This window comes from Ahaetulla prasina, chromosome 18 (assembly GCF_028640845.1).
Source record: "Ahaetulla prasina isolate Xishuangbanna chromosome 18, ASM2864084v1, whole genome shotgun sequence".
Taxonomy (NCBI): domain Eukaryota; kingdom Metazoa; phylum Chordata; class Lepidosauria; order Squamata; family Colubridae; genus Ahaetulla; species Ahaetulla prasina.
In genome coordinates, this window is record NC_080556.1 from 1,088,536 (window position 1) to 1,108,102 (window position 19,567).

Sequence of the window (19,567 nt, forward strand, 5' to 3'; positions counted from 1 at the left end):
AATCGATCTTACAGAATGTCTTCCGAAATTGCAAGAAGTGGGGAGAGCGAACCTTGCTCTTTAAGGAACGGTTGGCATACTGTCCTGTCTCTGTGCATCTGTAGGTTCCCTAACCACCACCACCCGGTGCTCTGCCAGTGCAGGCTGGGAATGAGGGGTGTTGTAGTCCAGCTAGGGCACCCACTTGGGAAAAAGTTGGCGTGGTTTTGGGAGTCCTGGCTCAGTGACTCTTTAAAGCAGCAGGCCTCATTCTGTGAAGTCAGCCAAGGAGACTTCCGCTTGTTATAAAGCAGAGCTCCCACGAGCATGTGCAGAGTGCCTTTTAGAAATGAGATCTTGGGGGAGGGGGAGAGAAAAAGGCAAGTTCTTACAAAACGTGGTGGGATTTTCCCCACGAAGCAAATGCAACTGGCCAGGACAGTCCCACACCCTTCGAAACAACAGACCGTCATCCAACTGTTACAGATCGTTTGCAAGCTGCTCTACCGGTTGAATATCAATCAACTCTTTTGTTGTTGTTGTTGTTGTGTTGTTCCAGGGGTCCCCGAAACTGCGCTCACCAATATGCAGACCTATATGGACATGCTAAATCCAGAGCTGGCCCCGGGTCCCGCAAAGACAGGGAGGCAAACTTCTCCGCCCCCACCTCCCAATTTCCCGGCGCCTTCTCCCCCTTCCCGCCCCCAGGGCCTCCCCCCACCGCCAGGCTACCCGGCGCCGAACCCCCCCGAAATGCCGCACACCGCAGAGATTTACGTCCAAGCCAAAAATAACCTTCGACATGTGGACAGTGAAACCCTCAAACAAGAGGTAAGGGATTTAAGGGGAGGGTGGGAGGGGCTTAGATGCCCCAGGGGGATTCTGGGACTTGAAGTCATTCCCCACCCACCCTGTTTTCAAGCTGCCATGTTTGAGAAACATGTCCTTGACTTACGACCAAAAACTGAGTGTTGTGACCCAGGCCCAAGTAGGTGATAGGAAACTCAGTCAGTGTAAAAACGAACAAACTTTATTAGAACAGCTGAGAATTACTTCATTCTCAGCGTAGTTCAACTAAATTAAAGCAAATTCCTCCCAACGCAAATTCCTCAGTCCTATCACCAACCTTGGTCCAATTAGGCAAACTGCCAAAGGTCTTTCATGGGCAAAAGTTCAGAAGATACAGATACAAAATAAATGCAAGAAGCCAAAGCTATCAAAGAGCCCAAGAGCCATTGCTGGTCTTTTAAGCCTTATGGGAGGGGCCAATCATCTCTTGGCCCTACTCCTGAGTTGTCCTCTCTGCTTGAGCTGCTCTTGCCTTCTGGCAGCTCTTCTCATGCGTGTATTAGGAACAGGCTCCTCCTCTTCCTCTGCCTCACTACTGTCAGCCTCGGGAGGCTCCGGAGTCTGCACATCACTCCCCAATGGCCCATCTCTGCCTCCGACGCAAAGAGCCCTCATCCAGGCCTTCCCCAGCCTCCAGGACTGGCCCACGCTCTTCCTCAGCCTCATCGCTGCCCGACTCCGCTGCCAACTCTGCAGGCTGCTGGCGGACCACAACCCTGAGCCTGAATTTTTTGTTACTAAGCGGGACAGCTGTTAAGTGAGTCTTCCACCATTTTAGACCTTTCCTGCCACCGTTGTTAAGTGAATCACTGCCATAGTTAGGAACACCGTCGTTGAAGTGAATCGGGCTTCCCAGTTGACTTTGCAAAAGGGGATCATATGACCCCGGGATGCTGCGACCATCATAAATGTGGGTTGGTTGTCAAGAGTCTTAAATTTTGGCCTGCAACGGTCGTAAGTGTGGAAAACGGTCATAAGTCCCTGTTTTCAGGGCCACGGTAACGAAACCATCACTAAACAGACAGTTGTAAGTCGCTGAGGTGCCCTGCCTTGAGGTTGGACAGCTCCGAGTTGTACGAAAGCAAAGAGACCGGACAGGCATCGGTCTGGAATGGATCTCCTGCTTGAGCAGGGGGTTGGACTAGATGACCTCCAAGGTCCTTGTGATTCTGTAATGCCAGATCAACGAATCAGTGGTTTCCTCCAGAAATTGTGGGTGCTCCATCGTTGGGAGGTTTTCGAGAAGGGACCGGACAGCCACGGCACAGAACGGTATGGGGTCTCTTGCTTGAGCAGTGGGTTGGTCTAGATGACCTCTGGGATTCCTTCCAATTCTGGGATTCTGTTAAACTAGGAAAATCCTTGGTTTTTTTTTAAAGAATTCAGCCTTCCTTCGGTCTGTCTGTCTGTCTGTCCGTCCAGCCCTGTTTGCAACTTTGCCAACTTTCATACTATTTTACGCCGGGGTAAAAAAAAGAACCTGGGGTGGACTTTGTATTTTGATATTTTTTTTCTCGCGCGTGTGACGCTCTCACCGTCCCAACGCCGGAGTGGTGAAGCTGGACTTTGCTTGGGTGTGCAAGCAAGCCAGACTCGCCCAGAATCCGAACCCAGATTTCTTTGGGGTCAAAAAGAGGGGAAGTGGGGGGGGGGGATCCAGAATTCCCCTCCTGCGAAAATCCTTTGGGATTTTCCCACGGCTTGGCAGAGACAAACAGACAGAGAGACAGACAGACAGGTGCACGCTAGAGATCCCACGGGGCTGCCATTGGTCCTCCCGTCCAGGTGATGTCACGGGGAGGGGGGTTTGCAGTGGAGGGGTGTTGCTAATGGACTCGAAGGTCCCTGTAACCAGAGAGGCCGGCTCACCTGTCTCAGGTGTGCCATAGGCAGGTATCAGGTGCCTTCTGGCTTTCAAGGCAGCTGAAAAGCAGCTCAGAGAGGCACGTCGCTCTCCTGCCCAGGTAAGAAAACCTGCAACAGTAGAATTATTCATATTTTTTTTAAGGAAAAAAAATACATATTTTCTTTCTGGCTCGCTCAGGTGAGACGAGGAGGATCGGTGATGCAAAAGAGATGCAAACTTTTGAAAACAAAGCAGAAGCGAGCCAGGAAAAATACATATATATATATATTTTTTTAAAAAAAGGTCTTGGAGGCTTTTTTTAGAGCTTTGCCTGGGATTAGAACGAGAGTTAAAGAAAAACATTTTTGTGGCATCAGGAACAGAATCGGGCAGGGATGATGTGCGAGAATGGAAGTGCAAAATAATTCGCAAATAAAGAAAATTGCCAAATGGGTCGATTGATCGACCCTTTTCAACTGATCTGGGGAAAATAGGGAGGGAAGAACGCATTGGTGGGATTTGAAAAGGAGTTTTTTTTTTAATATATATATATATAATCCACTTTTTGTGCTTTGCCAAGTTTTTTTTTTTAACGTGGGCAGTCTGAGTTTCTTTTGCAAAAAAAAGGAGAGAGAGAGAGAGGAAAAACGGAGCGTAGAAGGGATGGAGACGGAAGGCTGCTTGCAAATGGAAAAATGGCAGCTCAAAAGACAATGAATTTTTATTTGGTTTTATTTTATTTGGCATGGTTTTCCCAGCAAAGGCTGCCGAATGGAGAATGAGTGTGCAAACTCCCACTGTTTCACTATTGGTCACTATTATTACAACTAGTCTTCAACTTACAACCGTCCGTTTCAGCGGCACTGAAAAAAAGCGACTTAGGTTCTCACACATACGACCGCCGTAGGTTCCCCATTGGTCACGTGATCAGAATCCGCCCGCTTGGCAACGGACTCATATTTATGACGGTCGCAGAGTCCCGGGGTCACGCGATCCTCTTTTGCAAAACCTGCGGACCAGCAAAGCCAATGGAGGAAGCCCGATTCGCTTAACAACCGGGGCAAGAGAGGTCGCAAAATGGAGCAAAGCTCGCTTAACAACTTAGCAATGGAAATTTCGGCCTCGACGGTTGGTCATAAGTCAAGGACGGCCTGTAAATAGCTTTGGACCCAAACAACGGGACAACTTGGGAGACAGGTGGACTTCAACTCCCAGAATTCCCCCCACAGCGTTTTGGTGGGAAATGATGCCTAGTGGTCAAAGCTGTAGTGGATTCCTACGCTGGACGGGGGGGGCTGGTGTGTCTCTGCGTGAATTATGTGGGGTTTTCGGCCCCTGGGTGGCAGGGCTGCAAAGGAGAATAAGTGACAAGGCCCTGGGCCTCGGTGCGAATTGTGCTGAAAAGACAAAAATGAGCAAATCCAGGGCAGAAAAATTGCCTTCTGATAAACAGAAGGTGGAATTTGGCCCTGCGTGTGGAGAGAAAGGACAATCCCAGCTAGGCTGTAAACGTTTTTTCTAATAACACTTTACATATAGTTGTAGAGAGACTGAGGGAAAGAGAGAAATTGAGAGAGAGACAGAGAAAGATGAGAGAGAGAGAGAGAGAGAGAGGGAGGGATGGATTTTGTATAGGATTATAAACTACAGAAGGGCGAAGAGAAAAACAAAAGGAGGAAAAATATGAAAAGATAAAAAGTGGAAAACAGTACAAGGCAGGCAGGCAGGGAAGGACAGAAGGAACGGGGAGGGAGGGAAAGAAAGAGGGAGGGAGGGAGGCCGGGAAGGAGGGAAGGAAGGAAGGAAGGAAGGGGGAGGAGGAAAGAAAGAAAAGAGGGAGGAGGAAGGAAAGAAAGAAAAGGAAGGAAGGAAGGAAGGAAGGAAGGAAGAGGAAGGAAGGAAGGAAGGAAGGAAGGTAGAGGGAGGGAAGGGAGGGAAAGAAAGAAAAAAGAGGGAGGAAGGGAAAGAAAGAAAGAAAAAGGAAGGAAGGAAGGAAGAGGGAAGGAAGGGAGGTGGAGTTAAGGAAAGAAAGAAAGAGGGAGGGAGGGAGGGAAGGAAGGAAGGGGGAGAGAAGCAGGGAAGGAAGGAAGGAAGGAAGGAAGGAAGGAAGGAAGGAAGGAAGGAAGGAAGGAAGGAAGGAAGGAAGGAAGGAAGGAAAATATAAAATGTGTCCAAAAAATGTCATTTGGTGCAAATCTTTGCCAACTGCCAAAGTGGGTTTCCCTCCCGGCATCCGGGATCCAACTTAACAATTTATTTATTTTTAGCTCACCTGCCAACAACTGCAACGGACGGATTCCAGCAGGAGATCCAGAAGATTCAGCAAACAGCCGAGTACGGGGGATTACTACAAACGTCTGGATAACGGCGGAGGTGGAGAGCAGAACAGGAGAACATCCAGGATGGCCCATAGTGAGGAGGTGAGAATCTGAGGTTTTTTGGGGGGGGATCCAGTGAGGACTGCGGATGGGGGGCCCAGGAGATCTGCAGAACCAGAGCGGATCCCAGTTCTCCACTGGAGTTTTTCTTCAAGCTGGCAAAGCTGCAATCTAGGCCACGGTTAGATAAGAGGCAGCTGAGCCCACAGATAGAAAAGGGACACAGGAAGCATCTCAGAAGGGACCCTCCCTAGTTTCTTAGGCTGTAAAGAGGGGGAAGAAATATAGTTGGTGTGAATGGCCTTGGGAGACAGGAGGAAGAGACACAGACTACATAATAGTTAGACAGAGGCAGCTGAGCCCCCCAGAAGGAAAAGGGTGTGTGTGGGGGGATTAGGGTTGGGGTTGGGGGGGAAGCACCTCAGAAGGGACCCTCCCTAGTTTCTTAGGCTGTAAACACGAGGGCGGAGAAAGGCAACTTTCAGAGTTGTGAGATTCTCTCAACGCAACCTCACATTAAAGTCATAACTAGTACTTCCGAGCGTGCGTCTACTCAGGACTACCTCGCAGGGCTGATAGCAGGATATATGCGTTTTGGGTGGGGAGGGTCCTTTTCATTGCTGAACTTTTCTTTTCATGACCCCACCCCCACCCTCTCAGGCTTCGCTTCTCTCCAGCGAGAAAGTGCACAATGGAAGCGCAGCGGAGAAGACGCCCACCGGAGAGGCCCCTCCGCCCCCTCCACCCCTCCCCGAGGGGGGCTGCTCCCCGCCTCCCCCTCCTCCCCTGCCTGTGGAGCACACACCCCCCTCAACCAGCCAGCGAAGGTCCTCTTCTTCCACCGGAAGTAAGTTTTTTTTTTCCTTTCGGACCCCCCCCCCTCAAAATTTGCGTTCCCCTTGTGCTATCTTAGAAGCAGTCCTGGGTGCAAATTCAGCCACGAAAAGTCCTGCACTCGCAACTCATTCGTTTGGTGAAAGTTTGAAGTTTCACCAGCTCTCGGGGGGAAAAAGTGACTTATGACCTCTCCTCGCCCTTACGACCATTGCAGCATCCCTGGGTCAAATTCTGCCCAGCCCCCCCGTGTCTTTCGGTATGTCAGGTAGACTGCTCCTCCTAAGAAAGAGGCGGGTGATAGATTTGGTTTTCCGTCTTTTGGTTTTGGGGGCAGGTGGTTTCCAGGAACAGAACAAAGAAAATGTCTGTGGGTTTTTTTAGACTGGCTGAGTCATCTTTCTAGGGGGTTTTTCCCCCTTCTCTCTCTTTTTCGCCAAGCAGTCTTGATATGCAAAAACCAGAGAAATTGTTGATGAAGGTCATTATAAGTTTCATTTTCTCAAAAAAACAACCTGTTGGCCAAACCAGAAAACTTACCATGTATTTAAGGTAAAAAACATGAAAACTTTTTTCTTCCTTTCTTTTCCTTTCTTTCTTTTTCTTTCTTTCTTTTTCTTTCCTTCCTTATTTCATTCTTCCTTCCTTCCTTCCTTCCTTCCTTCCCTTCTTCTTTGTTTTTCTTGTTTACTTTCTTTCTCTCCCTCCCTCATCTATTTTCTTTCCTTCCTTCCTTCCTTCCTTCTCTTCCTCCTTTTTTCTTTCTTTTTTCTTTGTCTTTCTTTCTTTCTTTCTTCTTTCCTTCCTTCCTTTCTTCACCCTCCTCCTCCTCCTTTCTTTCTTTCTTCGTTTTGTTTACTTTTTCTTTCTTTCCTTCTTCCCTTCCTTTCTCCTTTTCTTCCTTCCTTTTTTTTTACTTTCTCCCTCCCTCCCTCCCTCTCTCCCTTCCTTTTTTTCTTTCTTTCCCTCTTCCCTCCCTCCTTTCATTGAGCCAGAACCTCCAATCCTGGGTGCCCTTCCTGCTTTCCACCCAAACATTTTTCTCTTCTTTCTCCACCCAGGAGAAATTCACTCAGAGCTCTTTTCTGAGCGTGCTCAGCCAAGGGCCTCGCGTGACATTGTTTTGTTCCCCGGAGCTTCCTGGAGGTCCCAGCTTGGCTGGCATCCCTGCCGTGTGCCAATTAGCCCTGGCATCCAGCCTCGGTTGGCATCTCTTAATGGCATCTCATTTTCCCAAAGTGGACTGTTAATGCCTTCACTCTTTTTGACTTCTGCTGTTTTGAACCTCTCCACCTAGGAGGTTTCGACGCTTGCCGGTATCCAGAGATCTTCTCCCTGCAACAGAGCCCAGGAGGATGGGCTTTGTTGCACTTCCTTGGCAAGCCCAAAACTTGCCATTATAAATGGAGAAATATTTCCCCCACCCTCCTAGGAAGGGTTAGATGTTCTCTCTGATTCATTTTTTCTCTTTCATCATTTCTTTCCTTTCCTTTTCGTTTGCTTTTTTTTTTTTTTTATTCATTTCTGCCTCGATTATGTTTTTTTTACAAATAACTCAAGGTGGCAAACATATCCAACGCCTCTTCCGCTTCTTGTTTTCCCCACCACCACAACAACCCTGCGAGGCGGGCTGGGCTGAGAGAGAGGCCCAGAGTCACCCAGCCGGCTTTCATGCCTAAAGTGGGACTAGAACTCCTAGTCTCGGAATAGAATAGAATAGAATAGGATAATAAAATTTAAAATAGAATAGAATAGAATAGAATAGAATAGAATAGAATAGAATAGAATAGAATAGAATAGAATAGAATAGAGTAGGAACAGAGAAATAGAATAGAATATAGAATATAGAATGAACAGAACAGAACAGAACAGAACAGAATAGAATATTGGAAGGGACCTTGGAGGTCTTCTAGTCCAACCCCCTGCTCAGGCAGGAAACCCTCCTATCCCATTGATTGATTTAAAGTCACCCAGCTGGCTACAGAATGGAAATTGAATTCTTGGGAACTTGCTTTTGAACTTTGCATCCCTGACAGGCTGATTTTCCAACTTCCCTGCAGATCCTGAATCAGTCCAATGCAGACAAAGGTTTCTGATTTGCATAGGTGCCAAAAACAAAACAAAAAAGGTTTAAAATTTGCATTGTTTCCCAGCTGGACCAGCCAGCCTGCCTTGCTTTTAAATTCCGTGTTATTGTTTTAGGGAAATACATCTTTGGCCCTTGAGACAGCCACAGCCCAGCAGCAGAAAAGCAGATTTTCCAATTCTATTCTATTCTTATTTTCTATATTTTCTATTATTCTATTCTATTCTTATTTTCTATATTCTATTCTATTCTTATTATTTTCTGTTCTATTTTCTATTCTATTCTATTCATTATTTATTTTATATATTTTTTAAAAATTTATTTTAGTCTATTTTTATTTTTATTTTTTTCTATACCTGCCCATCTCAGCAAACGACTCCGGGCAACTCAACATTCAGAAGCATATATTGCAATTAAAATCTTTAAAACGCTTAAAAGCAATGAAAACAATAATTTGCATTGCGCAGCCGGTTTTCTGCAGTTTGCCTTCCATTTCCGCCATGCTCCTTCCCGTTTCTTTCCCCGCGCCCTTCCAAAGTGCCCTGATGCCAACCACGGCTCCCTCTCTTCTCCTGCCCCACAGGCACCAAATCTTTTAACATGATGTCCCCAACGGCTGACAATTCGGAGCTGCTAGCCGAAATCAAAGCCGGGAAGAGTTTGAAGCCAACCCCTCAGAGTAAGGGATTCACCACCATCTTCTCCGGCTCTGGCCAAGTGGGCACCAACGTAAGTTCTGCCTGGAAATTGAGTCCTTCTTCATCCGGTCTGTTTTTATTTCTCATCCTTGAGCCTGGAGTACAAATAATTCCTGATTTAGAATCCCTCGTTTAGTGACTATTCAAAGTTACCTGGCTTCCATGGCTAAGGCAGGAAGGTGTTAGTTATATTTGCCACCTTATTTGTAAAAATAACTAAAGGCAGGTTAAGGTATAAATGAATGAGTGAATGAATGAATAAGTGAATGAATGAAAGGAAAGAAGGAAGGAAGGAAGGAAGGAAGGAAGGAAGGAAGGAAGGAAGGAAGGAGAGAGAGAGAGAGAGGGAAAGACAATAAGCCAGAAAAAAAGAAAGAAAGACAATAAACCTGAAAGAAAAAAGAAAGAAGGAAGGAAGGAAGGAAAGAAGGGCCTCTGTGGCTCAGACTGGTAAGACAGTCTGTTATTAACAGCAGCTGCTTGCAATTACTGCAGGTTCTAGTCCCACCAGGCCCAAGGTTGACTCAGCCTTCCATCCTTTATAAGGTAGGTAAAATGAGGACCCAGATTGTTGGGGACAATAAGTTGACTTTGTATATAATATACAAATAGGATGAAGACTATTGCTTGACACAGTGTAAGCTGCCCCGAGTCTTCGGAGAAGGGCGGGATATAAATGCAAATTAAAAAAAGAAAGAAAGAAAGAAAGATAATAAAACAAAGAAAAAAAGGAAGGAAGGAAGACAATAAGAAAGAAAGAAAAAAGGAAGGAAGGAAGGAAGGAAAGAATGAAAGAAAGAAAGGAAAAGAAAGACAATAAGACAGAAAGAAAAAAGGGAAGGAAGGAAGGAAGACAATAAGAAAGAAAGAAAAAGAAAGACAATAAGACAGAAAGAAAAAAGAACGAAGGAAGGAAGGAAGGATGGAAAGAAAGAAAGAAAGAAAGAAAAGAAAATATCAAGCACCCAAATTGTAGTCACATGACTTCAGAGAGAAACTGGGCAGCCATCAGAACTTCATATCCATGTCAAAAGTTCCTCCTAGGTAGGCCCCTCCTAAACTCCAGGCACTAAGTGAGCAGCCGTAAGTGGGGGGCTACTTTTAAAGATAGAAGCTAGAATTATTTCCAAGCGCTGGCTTTGGGCGACGCCTCCCAGCCCTCCTCTTTTTCCTTCTTCTTCAATAGGTTGATTTCCCTACAGCTTCCTCGTCTCCCGCAGAGACGCCAACGCCCCCCTCTACTCCCGAGGAAGCCTCTGGATTCAGAGCGTCCGGCTCGCCCAAGCCGGAGATCAACGGTTCTATGATCCCTTTCGGGACGGGCCACGCGGACCTGGAGGGCCTGATCCCCACGCACGATGAGCAGGCGAGGCCCATCCCAGAGTGGAAACGACAAGTGATGCTGCGTAAGCTACAGCTGAAGATCCAGGAAGAGGAAGAGCAGAGGCGCAAGGTAAACGGCTCGGACACGGGGCAGTCGCTCAGCATGGCGTGATGGTGTGCTGTGGTCCCATTTCCGTGGTGTGTGTGGAACCTCAGTCTGGGCCCCAAGAAAAACACAAATCTAGATCTTGTCTTACAAGCAAATGGCCCAGGAGGAACCCGTGGAGGGTCAAGAACAGCTGGTTCCCGTGGCCAGACTGTTGAGTCCTCTAACATACACTCGTCTCCTGCTGGTTCTGCGGGGTCCTTTGGTGGTCTCTGAGCTTGGGGGTTTTCTTGCAGACGTTTAATTACCCAGCTAGGTATCTCCATCAGTGCTAGAAGGGAGTGGGGTTTGCAGAGAGGAGGAAGAAGAAGAGGAAGAGGAGGAGGAGGAAGAGAGGGAGGAGGAAGAGGAGGAGGAGTTCTGTAGGGTCCTTGGTGTTCTCTGAGCTTGGTTGTTTTCTTGCAGACGATTCATTATCAGACGATCAACTCTGAAGCTCATTACCCAGCTAGGTAATATCATCAGTGCTAGAAGGGAGCGGGGTTTGCAGAGAGGAGGAGGGAGAGGAGGAGGAGGAGGAGAAGGACGACGACTGTAGGGTGATTGGTGTTCTCTGAGCTTAGTTGTTTTCTTGCAGACAATTCATTACCCAGCTAGGTGACGCCATCAGTGCTAGAAGGGAGTGGGGTTTGAAAGGGGGGAGGAGGAGGAAGAGGAGGAGGAGGGCTGTAGGGTCATTAGTTGTTCTCTGAGCTTGGTTGTTTTCTTGCAGGCATTTCATGACCCAATTAGGTAACATCCTCAGTGTTAGAACTGAGTGGGGTTTGCAGGGAGAAGGAGAACTGAAGGCTCCTTGGTGTTCTCTGAGATTGGCAAGCTCTGTGGCACCATAATGAAGATTCACAGTCCGCAATATTTAGAGAAAGTGGGATCCTTCCTTCTGACTCGTCTCTAGTTTGCTTGCGGTGCTACGGCGTATTCTCTGCATGGCTGTGTGTGCTGACCTGGTGTGACCAACTCTGAAGCTCATTTAACCTGCACTATGGGCCAAGCGAGGACTGGTTTGCCCTGCGGCAGTGGTTGTTGCGGTGAAAACGTCTGCCGCAGATATTCGGCGACTTCCAAAATCTTTCCCACCAGATTACCGATTCGATCTGTGCCTCCGAAAGCTCCCTTCAACTCCTTGCTGCCGGATACTGCAGGAATTAAATGCCTTACATGACCGCTTCATGGTGTAACGTGTGAATGCTTCTCGCGGCACCTGCCATTAATGCCGTGGTGTCCTTGCGTGGTTGTCTTGCATGCCTGTCCACCCGAGCGGACAAATATTGGTCTTTCTCTCCCAACACGGCCGTCCAGTTTTCCACCCACCTTCTCCTGGCAGGCTTGTCTCACCGCACGGAGTTTTTAGCCAACCGCTCCGTTCTCATTACACCACGAAGTAACATGTAAGGCGAAGAGGGTGTGCAGAACGTGGATGATATAGTGGCCCGTCCTGAGGGACCCTCCTCGCCCTCTGGGTTGTGCTTTCTTTTTGTCTTGCGTAGCTACGATCTGGGAATTGCTACCCCCAGGAAGGCTGGCGGTATTCCCATGCTCACAATGCCATATTGGGACCTTTCGGGGAACTGATGACCGAAGACGACATCCTTCGTATCGAGAAGCAGATCCAGAACCTTCAAGTCGTGCACAAGGTGCAGAAAGTCGAGACCGAACTGGAACACTTGGAACAGGAGCTGCAGCAGCTGCTGCCTGTCTCGGCTGCCTTAGCGAAGGAACACTTCACCGTCAACCCCAAGTGCATGCACGGCCGGGCGGAGGACCTCCCGGGCTGGTGCAACAAGATCTCCATTCTCTTGAAAAGCATGTCCATCCTGCTGGCCACCCTGGGCGGCAAAGCCACCAGCCTGGCTGAAATGGTAACCTCCGAAGCATTGGCGCAGAAGAGCGAAGATGCCCAGGCGCTCCCTTCCGCAGCTCCAACGTTCAAAGACGGCCCGAGCCACATAGCCCGTTCTCAGTCCTTCAGTTGCACCAGGGAGGAGGTGGAGAAGGAGATCATGCAGTGGGGGGTGTCGGTGAAGAATCTGAAGGCCAATTATGAGGTCCATGTGCAGGCGCAGCTGATCAGCGAAGCAACCAACCGGGTGTACAGAAGGAAGCGTTCTCTGCCGGTGGGAACAGCCCAGTTCGCTCTCGGACGTGAGCCCATTTTGGAAGAAGACTACGTCATGGGCCTGGAGCCATTCACTGTCCTGGAAGATGAGGAAGCCTCCATCGGTGGTCTGGAACCCCCCATTCAGCTGTCCCAGGCGCCTCTTCTGTACGAGGTGGCACCCAGCCCATTCTCCAGAGGAGACTCCTTCGCAGAAACCATGTTCAGCCCTGACCACATGACGAGGAGCCTCCCGGTGCAGACGGACCTGAGTTGCATCCAAGACTACATCGACCTGAGAAAGGAACGGATTGTCTACCTTTTCCTGGAGCACTGGAAGAGGTGGACCTTCACCGATTCGAGCAGGCAGGGCCAGCCAAGGAGGATGAGGGAGATGTCAGATCCCGATTTGGAGGCAGACGACCAAGCGTACAACCGTTCTGCGTTGACAGTCTCAGAGCCGAAACCCAGCGAGGACCACCAACTCTTGTACTTCATGAAGCAGCGTCAAGTGGTGGGCAAGCTGCTCACCCACTGGAGAAGTATCATCAGCCAGGTTCCTACCAGACAGATCCGCCGCCTGAGCCATGTCAACATTTTCTACTGGCCCGAACATTTTTTGCCGCATGTCAATGGCTCACCGGTGGAGTACGATAGCCTCACCTTGGACCTCTTCATGCTAGGTTACTTCCAGCTGCTGGAGATGGACATGAGCCGGGAGGAACGCAAGTTTCGCCACTTGCTCTGCTACGAGATGTTCGACCATCTGGGCAGCCACAGCTGGGACCTCATCCGCCACTTTCACAAAGTGGTGATGGAGGAAGTGGAGGCTGGGAAGCGGGATTGGCTGGATGGCTTTGAGGACCTCAAGCAGAGGTTCTTCAGAGACAACTTGGTGTTGGACCATGGGACCACACCCAGTGTGTATGTCCCGGCCGAAACCCTACATTCTCCCCCTATTCTCTCCCACCAGGAATCCTCTCAGTCCTTGATCAGTAGCGCCCAAGAGCCCACGTCCGTTGGAGACGAGCTAGCTGTTGTCCCAGCTCTAAAGAGTAGGAAGAATTCCATCCAGCTCATTTCAGAGCTTGGAGAATTCAACAACGATGACATTTGCCGCTATATAGACCGTAGCTTCTCGTTTTGGAAAGAGAAGGAGGCCGAGATGTTTGACATCTGAGGGCCCAGCTTTCTGGGTGGTTGGAGAACGTATTTGCAGAAGATAGCTTCTTAAACACGGATCTGTTCAATCTAGAACCGATCCTTCATCAATCCAGAAAGTGACTTTAATTACACTCCCAAATAACCTTGGTAAGACGGTGAGGTTCTCCTAGCTAGGACTTTGGCTGGTCTTGGTGGACCAAGCGAATGGACCACAGTTGAGTTCCCTCAAGATCTGCTGCACCCGATTCTGAGATCAACAAAGAACACCACTACCAAGTTCCAAGTTGCAGCCCTGAACGGAACTCACGCTTCATCTTTGTGGATGTGCTCCTTGCACATACACTGACAGCCACACCCAGGCAGAACTCGTGTGGGACCTTTGGGCAAGTGGAAAAAAAGCTACCATAATCCACTTTGCTACCCAACTCTGAGTAGAAGGAAAAACAAATAGAAGAGCTGAATTGTACAAGGACGCTTAGTTATTGGTGGGGCGCACAATTTGGGGATCAAGAAAGTTTGAAGCAGATAAAGGCATAATCAGACAGGGAGGGTGTTTAGGCCCAAACCAGACCCCGTATCTAGTTTTTTGTTTTAAATCCATTTATGCCAGATGCGCAACACACTCAGTCCCCAACCAAGCAGGATCCCTTGTACCTTAGCCATGTTGTGCAGATTCAACACATGGGATTAATGTGTAGTGCGTAGAGTGTGTACGGACAAGCTTCCACAGGATAGCTTTGTGCACCGTGATGCCAAATGACATCAGGCCTTGTCCACGTAGTTTGCGTGACGATCATGTGTTCCACGCAACATCATTCAGACGTCGCGGTAGAGTTCTACCAAGTGATTTGGCAGCGAATGGGGTGGTTTGAGAGTTGACACGTCAATGTCATTTATTTCAGAAATATTGATTATACTTCCCATAATAGTTCCATCAATTCTTTTCCCAACCCTCACAGAGAAGGATGCAAGGATCCTGAAACAATTTACTTTGCGACAATTTTAATGCAGAGAGAAAAATTGGCATCTGTTTGCCCCCCGAGTGTGCAATTTGTTGGCGTGTTCTCCTATCCTGGCCACAGTGCGATGGCTCCTTTTTCGTGTGTTATTATGCAAGTTTTTTCTAATTAGTTTCTTATGATTATCGTCACTTACTGCTAAAAATAGGGGAATAACCTCAATTAAATTGGGAAACTGGCTTCATTTTGATGAAAATTTGCTCCCCACCCCCTGAAGTTTGTCTGAAGAAATAAAATATGTTGTGTGCAAAAAAATGGGCATTTTTTTTGTCATTGCAGAGAGAGACAAAAGAGCTAAAATGCATCAGGATATTCTCATTTCTACACCCCGTGTTTGTTTAGACTTTAAAAATCTTTATCCTACCCTCCATTCAACAATTGAAGAGCCAAACCCTGTGTAAAAATAATCAGAATAATTAATTTTTGACTCTGCCTTCCAAACACAATGGAAGCGAATTTTAGTGGCATGGATTCTCAACATTTTAAAAGTCTTTTTATTCAGGGGTAAAAAGTGAACGAATTAAAAAAAGCATTTCTTTTTTGTCTAACCTTGAGCCTCAGTGAAATCGATAGCTTTATGTCCAGCGGGAATTTTAATTTCATGTACCATTGTATCGGATCATTGTACGGCGAAGTGTTAAAAGTACCCAACATTTGAAGTATTTTTAAAGTGAAAAAGGAGTCCAACTTGCTTTAAAATAGCATTTTACAACCTTGGCAATTTTAAGAGGTGTGGACTTCAACTCCCAGAATTCCCCAGCTCACAGATCCATCCGGTTTTATGATCTTTTTATATGGTGGTTGTTTAACAAACCCTGCAATTGTTAGGCGAACCCATGATTTGTTAGGATGTGTCTGAATTTTGATCACCTGACCATGGAGAGCTTGCAATGGTCGTAAGTGTGCAAAATGGCTATAAGTCACTTTTGCGGTGCAGTTGTAACTTTTGCTTTTGCAGAATAGCACAGCTGGAAGGGACCTGGGGAGATCTTCTAGTCCAACTCACCTGCTCGATGCAAAGGGGATGTGTATTAGCTAGAAAATCCACGTAACTCAAAAACGAGTCACACCCTGAAAAAGTTGCAGAACGAGCTACGGATAAATAAGAATAAAAACAGATTTGGGTTACCCCACGCTCTCGGCCACGCCAAGAAATTTATTCCCACCCCATCTTCCTCTAAAAAGAAATCCTTCACCGGTAGAGAGAGAGAGACTCTCTACACAGGTAGTCCTCGACTTACGACAACAATGGGGGCCGGAATTTCCCCACCTGTGACTTCCACTACCAGTTTGCCCAAACCGGTCCAAACCTGCAAACTCTGGTTGCAACGTTTGCCCAGATTTGACCATGGGGACGGTAAGTGACGTTTTCCAGGGCTGTTGTAAAGGTTGGTAAATGAATGATTATAAGTCAAGGATTACCTGTATTTTATTGAGATTGGTTATAAGAAGAGAAGAAGCCTAATTGAGCTGAATTTCACCCCCTTATACTTCTGCAGAGCAGGGAGGTGTTTTTCTGAATCGCCTCCAGAATGTTTTCATTTTCTCTGGACTTAAAAAAAAACGTTTCCTCCCTTTTTCATTGACTGAAAGGGCCTTGCATATGTCCGGCAAGGTCCCCGCTCTCCTTTCCAGATCTCCCCTTCTTCTTTTCTCAACGCCTTCCTACTCGGTGGGTCTTGATTCTTCTTCTTCCTTGCTTCATCTTGTCTCTCCAGGAAAGAGAAGACGAGGCGCGTCTGGCTGGCATGCCAGCTTGGAGAAGAGACATTTTCCGGAAAAAGATGGAAGAGGAGAGGTAAGAATTCGATAGAAGGGAAGAATTTGTAGCTCGGGGTTGAACTCGGAGGTCCTTGGTCTTCTCCGGGCTTGGTGGTTTGCCCTGCAGATGTTTCACAACCCAACTAAGTTACATCATTAGGGATGGAAGGTAGTGGTGTTGGAGGAGGAGGAGGAGGAGGAAGAAGAAGAAGAGGAGGAGGAGGAGAACCTGCAGGCTCCTTGGTCCCCTCTGAGCTTGGTGGTTTTCTTGTAAATGTTTCATTACCCAGCTAGGTAACATCCTCAGTATTAGAAGGAAGTAGGGTTTGCAGAAAGGAGGAGGAGGAGGAGGAGGAGGAGGAGACAGAGGAGGTGGACTCCTTATATAATATATTGATATATTATCATCAATTGTGTTGTAAATGTTGTACCTTGATGAACGTATCTTTTCTTTTATGTACACTGAGAGCATATGCACCAAGACAAATTCCTTGTGTGTCCAATCACACTTGGCCAATAAAATTCTATTCTATTCTATTCTATTCTATTCTATTCTTAGTCCCCTCTGAGCTTGATGGTTTCCTTGCAGACGTCTTATGACCCAACTAAGTAACATCATCAGTATTAGAAGGAAGTAGGGTTTGCAGAAAGGAGGAGGAGGAGGAGGAGGAGGAGGAGGAGACAGAGGAGGCGGACTCCTTGGTCCCCTCTGAGCTTGATGGTTTCCTTGCAGACGTCTTATGACCCAACTAAGTAACATCATCAATATTAGAAGGAAGTAGGGTTTGCAGAAAGGAGGAGGAGAAGGAGGAGGAGGAGGAGACAGAGGAGGCTGACTCCTTGGTCCCCTCTGAGCTTGATGGTTTCCTTGCAGATGTCTTATGACCCAACTAGGTAACAGTTTTGCTTTCTTCCAAAACTGATCCGGGAGAAACAAGAAGTGTGCGATTGTTGTTCCCGCGTTTTGCGATAGCATCAAACCTATCAGTCTGTTCCGCGTGGTGTGAAATCACACAAGGCACTTCTGCTTTTCAAGACTAACCTGTCTGTTGTGGTTTGTGTCTTTCTTTTGCAGGTTGCAAAAACGGTGAGTCTCGGTGACGCGGCTGAATTGTTTTGGTTTGCGTGCCCGTTTTCTCTCTGCATAAGGCGTCTGGAGTCCCTGGACCCATCAGGCACAGCCTTGGGCTGAATAGGACGTGGATACAGACGAAAGAGTGTTCGAGGGTGGGAAAACATCACCGCTGGATGGGAAGAAGTTAAAACAGGGCCAGAGTCACCTTGTAGGGGTGATGGGTGCATTAAAAATTCAATTATATATTTATATATGCATATACACACACATATATTTAATTATACATTATATATATGTAGGTCTTTGGTTATTTGGGTTTTCACTACAACGGTCGTAAGGGTGAAAAACGGCCCCAAGTTTCCTTTTTTCAGGACTGTTGTAACTTTGAACGGCCACTAAACGGACCGTTGTAAGTCTAGGACTATTTGCTTTTATTGTGATAGATTAAAAATAAATAAAACCAGGAGCTTTGGGATGTTGCTAACTCTATCGGCCTCTAATTTCTTTTCTTTTTTAATAAAGTTTTATGAATGTTCTACTATTACATGCTTAATAAACATTGTGTTCTCGGGGTTGTTTGGTTTGCTTAACAATGCAAATTATATTCCTAATTTTTTCCCCCCTTTTTCCCCCAGCCGTTGATAAAATAAATTCCATGCTTGGTAGCTTCTTTCTATTTAATCTTCTGTTTCTTCCCCTCGTTTCTTTTCCGACAGACGGGAGGAAGAAAAACTGCGACAGATCGAGGAAGAGAAGGAGAAGGAACAAGCGGAAAAACTAAAGACTCTCGGCTTTGACGAGAACAAACTGACGCCGTGGCAAAGGCAGATTATCCTCAAAAAAGGAGACATGGCGAAATATTAACCCTTCTCCAAGCTTTGGGGTGAGGGGGACATGCCTGTTTCGATCCCGGAGCCTGGCGGCTGCGGGAGAAGCAGAAATTCGTGTTTCCTGATTTGCAGTCTCCAGATCTTCTGCGCTCGTCACCCAGGGTCTCTCCCTCTCGATCCCTCGTTTTGTTAAATTTCTATTTGTTCGATCCCAAATCCATTTTTGGGATCTCTCCCTGTCGATCCCCTCGTTTTGCAAAATGTCCATCAACCCAAACTCAAGATCCTTTCAGCATCTCTCCCTCTCAATCCCTCATTTATCTAAATTTCTTTGTTCGAATGCCGGGTTATTTTTTGTCCGTCCAATACAAGCGACTTTAATCGTCCAACTGCAGAGGGTGGGATTTAATTTTAAACCAACATCTGGTCTGTTCCGAAGATCAACCCTGTCTTAAAAGCAAATTCTGGAAAAAGTAAAAGACAAATTGGCGAATGCCCCAAATTTTCTGTAGCTGGCACTGCTGAGCCAATGCTGGTGAGGTCACTGCAAGTAGTCCTGGACTTACAACCATTCATTTAGTGGCTGTTCGAAGTGACACTGAAAAAAAGTGATTTAGGATCATTTTTCACACTTACGTCCTTTGGTCATGTGATCAAAATTCAAAAGCTTGCAACTGGCATGGACCCAGGACAGTTGCGTTGTCCTGGAAGGTGACGCGATTCCCCTTTTGCGACCTGACCAGCGAAGCCAATGGGGAAGCCAGGTTCGGTTTAACAACTGGGTTACTAACTAAACAACGGCAGGGATTCACTGTGGCAAGCAAGGTCGTAAAACGGGGCAAAACTCCCTTCACAACCGTCTCGCTTAGCAACCGAAATTTCAGGCTCAATTTGCGGTCGTAAGTCGAGGACTACCTGCATGTAAAGCTGACTTCCTGGAAACATCTGCCTTTAAACCAAGATTTGTTTGCATGCAAAGCACGGCTTAACCACGATACAATAGCCTGCCTTAATTCATCACAATTCTTAATTGTGAAAATCCAGGCACCTTGCAGATCAAAGAATTCACAGGTGGGACCAGCAAATGTTTTAAAGTTTATTATTATTATTATTATTATTAAGTGCGTGAGGAGGCACTCCCAAAAGGCTGGAGTTACACACACACACACATACACACACATACATATATGTTATATACATACATACATACATACATACATACATACATACATATATAAATACCGTTTCCCCAAAAATAGGACCCAACCGGAAAATGAATCCTAGCATGATTTTTCAGGAGGCTCGTAATATAAGCCCTTCTCCCAAAATAAGCCCCAGTTAAGATTGTCAGCCAGATGGATGCATTTAGTACCGTATTTTCCCCAAAATTTATTTATTTATTAAATTTTTAAGTTAATAAGACCTAACTGGAAAATAAGCCCTAATGCATCTTTTGGAGCAAAA

At 46.8% G+C, this 19,567-nt stretch overlaps 1 protein-coding gene across 1 annotated transcript in view; it reads left to right on the plus strand.

The window, feature by feature from the left end:
* ESPN (espin) overlaps nucleotides 1-18,137 on the plus strand; it is a 35,350-nt gene extending 17,213 nt beyond the window's left edge. The window contains exons 7-15 of the mRNA XM_058161301.1: nucleotides 539-873; nucleotides 3,277-3,299; nucleotides 4,950-5,094; nucleotides 5,713-5,899; nucleotides 8,556-8,701; nucleotides 9,857-10,123; nucleotides 16,156-16,235; nucleotides 16,559-16,570; nucleotides 17,990-18,137. Of these exons, the coding sequence (XP_058017284.1) occupies nucleotides 539-873; nucleotides 3,277-3,299; nucleotides 4,950-5,094; nucleotides 5,713-5,899; nucleotides 8,556-8,701; nucleotides 9,857-10,123; nucleotides 16,156-16,235; nucleotides 16,559-16,570; nucleotides 17,990-18,137 (1,343 nt within the window). The remainder of the gene's footprint in view (nucleotides 1-538; nucleotides 874-3,276; nucleotides 3,300-4,949; nucleotides 5,095-5,712; nucleotides 5,900-8,555; nucleotides 8,702-9,856; nucleotides 10,124-16,155; nucleotides 16,236-16,558; nucleotides 16,571-17,989) is intronic.
* Nucleotides 18,138-19,567: the final 1,430 nt, after the last annotated feature.